The sequence below is a fragment of the Charadrius vociferus genome, unplaced genomic scaffold (assembly GCF_000708025.1).
Source record: "Charadrius vociferus isolate BGI_N301 unplaced genomic scaffold, ASM70802v2 scaffold62, whole genome shotgun sequence".
Classification (NCBI taxonomy): Eukaryota; Metazoa; Chordata; class Aves; order Charadriiformes; family Charadriidae; genus Charadrius; species Charadrius vociferus.
The window spans coordinates 3,163,593-3,167,177 of record NW_009647419.1 but is presented as its reverse complement, the minus strand read 5'-3'; the positions used below and the strand labels follow the sequence as shown (position 1 = coordinate 3,167,177).

The window sequence follows — 3,585 nt, the reverse complement described above, 5'->3', positions numbered from 1 at the left end:
ATCAGCACGTAAAGAACAAGCTGAGATGTGTCTGTTTACCCGACATTAAAAAAAAACTACAAAGTGAGAGTTCACTCAGCAAACCGGTCTTACAATAGTTGGACAAGGTCCAGCATACCCCATACAACTAGACGCACCTTCTTTTGGGAAAAGAAATATTTTTAAAGCTCCCAACAGTTCTGTTATGGAGCTGACTTATGTTTCATACTTCCAAAGCATGATGGAAATGGCCAGTGAAAGTGCTGTCCCCTCACTTCAGAGATTTAATGTTAAAAGGTGGGAATCAAATGTTTGCCGTGTGGCAAGAAGAGAGATGGCACTGCAAATATGCAGAAAACAGTGGAAAAGATGACCGAGGGCGCTAAGCTGGAGCGATATAAAACCACTACGTCCGTGATCATTGCCTTTGTCCAGACTGCAAGCCACCTCACCGCTGACAGTGTTACTGCAGTAATAGGATGGTATCATCTCTAGAGGAAGCAGTGAGGACTCCTACCTTAACTTCAATACACAGAAATCTGCAGGGGAACCTGAATTAGCCCAGGGGGCAAGACAAACATTAGAGGTTCATTATCTTGTGGCTGGCGAAACTGCATCACCTTAAAACACTTTTGAATGAAGAGTGTGTGTGTGTGTATGGGCACATGCCCCCTTTAGCATTTTTCCCAGCAGTTGTGATTCAATTTATCTGCTTGGGATCATGGCAAGTTGCCAAAAAAACAATGTTCCTGCGACAAATGGAAGAAAATAATAAACTCAGAGAGCCACCAGCTGCCCCTCACCTTGACCCGCGTGTCCTTGTGTTTCAGCATCCCCTTGTTGTTCATCATGATGCGGTTGGCTATGACCTTGTTGATGGGCACAAGCAGCAGCGCCAAGGCCAGGCCTGCCAGAAAGACAACCCCCACTTGCTGGTAGAGGAGGTAGAGGGTAATGGCAAACTGGAAAGGCAGGCTCCACACCTCATGGAAGCTGAGGCAGAAGTTGACCAACCTACCGGTGTCAGTGCTCATGAAGTTGACAATTTCCCCCACAGTGAAGCGGGCAAGGCTACTGCTGCTGACCCGCAGAGCCTTGCGATAGATAGCAGAGATGATGGCAGCCCGCACCATCAGCATCACCTTGTTCACCTCATAGCTGAACTGATTCCGCAAAAGAGCGCCCAGGAAGGAGCCAGCAAAGAGCCCGAGGGCATAGAGCACCCCATGGCTCAGGGGCTCCTGCCGTGACTCCATGAAGTTAACCAGCAGGTTCAGAAGCAGAGGACCTGAGAAACCCAACAGGTTGCCAGCCAGCTTGAGAAGTCCAAGGGAGTAGAAACGAAGCCCAAAGGCTGAATGAAGAACTGAAAAGAGTCGCACAGCCTCCTGGGCACAGTGCAAGTTGTCTGGGGCATCACTACTCCCATTGCCTCCAGCAATGATTGGGCTAGTAAGAGACACTGTCTCCTCCTCTACTTGGTGCAGAGCTGCCTTCTTCTGCCAGCAGGAGTAGAACCAATCACAGACTCTGGCAGCTTGGAGCTGTCGAGGAAGCACATAGACATCCTGTGGCTGGTTCAGCTTCCACTGATAGCCGCATTTCATCAGAGGGTTCATCCAAACATAAAAGAAGCGTGAGAGCCAGCTTTCACCATCTTCTGCCACTCTCTGCTGATCAGACACTGGGATCCCTGGCTCTGAGATGGGCTGGTCTTGTTGCCAGGAGCGATTGATGGAGAGGAAGTCTTGCCTGCCAGTGGTGGGTAAGAGGTAGCCGATCACATACACAAGCAGAGAGAGCAGCTGCAGACAGAGGATGGCAAACCTGGAGGAGGCAGCAGGGTGGGCAGGGGACCAAGCTGTCCTGCTTTGGTAGTACCACACCAGTGTGATGATGAAGGAAGGTAGGGGTAAGAGAGTGAGGAGGGGCAGGACTGCAGGGCCCCTGGTAGAGCCATGAACGGACCTGCAAAGCATGAGAAGAGCGAGGCTGTGGGTGAGCCATGTCAGGGTGGCAGTGCCATTGGCCAGCACTTCCAGGTACACAGGGCCCAGCTCCTGCTGAGAAACGGTGGCTGGGATGGTATCAGCAAGGAATAGGCCAGCAAGTATGAAGGAGGTAGTGATTCTGCATCTCCAGCCTGGGCTGCAAGGCACCCTGAAGCCAGATCTAGAGGAGGAAAGAAAAGGAAAAAAAAATTACAGTTGAAATTCCATCACCTCTCAGTCAGTACCCTCCTTTCTTCCTCTCCTCTTCCCCCCTTTATCTCTTCACTCTTACATAACCTCCTGGATTAATCTCCCTAGATTTGTAATTTTTTCAGACTGTAGGCACTGCTGAACTACACCAGATCATTATAGCCCAGTATCTGATCAATACCAGAGATTCAGATGCTACCAAAAAACAGCATTCCTCTACAGAAATTTCTTTGCAAACTATGGTATTTTGTGGTCAAATCAGGCTCCAATTCTTGAGGATTAACAAAAAAAAGGGTATTTAGCCTCTTTAACACAAATTCCGGATGGTCAAATTCTGTGTATCACATCTCTGATCCTTGATTTCTCTTGTCTTTATGATATTTCGTCTAGAAACATTATTTTTATCAGTGTTGGTTTCAGTGATGCTGTGTATGTAAAGTTCATAATCTACTGCCCAACAAAATACTTCATTATCACTTGATTCATTATCATTTGTGGCCTTTCAATATCAGTGAATGTTACCATGTTTACAAATTTCAGAAGAGGAACAGAAAAAAAATGTTTGGTTTCTCTGAACTGCTTATCACCTTATATACATCTCCCATGCCACCTTGGATTTATATCCTCTCCCAGAAGACAGCCAGTTCTCCCAATCCACTGAAATTCTTTTGCATTTTTTTCAGCGATTCTATGCTTACTACCTTCTCTATTCTTCCTGGATTCCTTTCTGCAATGGAGGGAGCAGAGCTGTACACCGTACTCTGAATTAGGACGGATGCTGACAAATTTAATAGCATTATAATATTGGGTCCTTCTCTAATTACATATTCAGCACATTATAGGGAGATCTAATTTCCAGCCTTTCCACCCCACCTCCAGTCCTGAATAATAATCAAGAGCTAGACAAGTTAGTCATCATACCTTGGAGTGCCAAGGAAGCAGGCACTGACCACTGCAAGGATCACGTGAGGAATCACGTTTAATGTCAGCTGGTTAAAACAATGGCCAACGCTGCCATGAACCCACACAGGGAGTGGATCTTCTGGGCTGGTCCCACAGAAACTAGCCAGGATATTCTCCATCCTTTGCTGGGAACTGAATGTGAGAGACAGAAGCTCCTAGAGTAGCAAAGAAAAAAACAGCATGAGGTACAAAATGACAAGAAGTACAGTCCCAGTCCGAGGAGGACTGCGGTAAGAAATGAACATAGGGCTAGAAGCAACTTCCTGGGTCACACAGTCCAGGCCCTCCTATTGTGCACTTGCTATCATATCATCTACTTTACAAAATGATTGAGCTCCACCTTAAAATAAATTATGTTGTTTGTTCCCTTAAGTCACCCTAGGACCTCAGTGCTCCGGGACTGCAAAGCTTATTGCTTATTTCCAGGGTGACTTTTTCCCAT

General features: G+C 46.8%; 1 protein-coding gene across 1 annotated transcript in view; it reads right to left on the bottom strand.

The window, feature by feature from the left end:
* ABCC10 (ATP-binding cassette, sub-family C (CFTR/MRP), member 10) overlaps positions 1 to 3,262 on the bottom strand; it is a 16,188-nt gene extending 12,926 nt beyond the window's left edge. The window contains 2 exon segments of the mRNA XM_009880403.1: positions 783 to 2,151; positions 3,102 to 3,262. Of these exon segments, the coding sequence (XP_009878705.1) occupies positions 783 to 2,151; positions 3,102 to 3,262 (1,530 nt within the window).
* Positions 3,263 to 3,585: the final 323 nt, after the last annotated feature.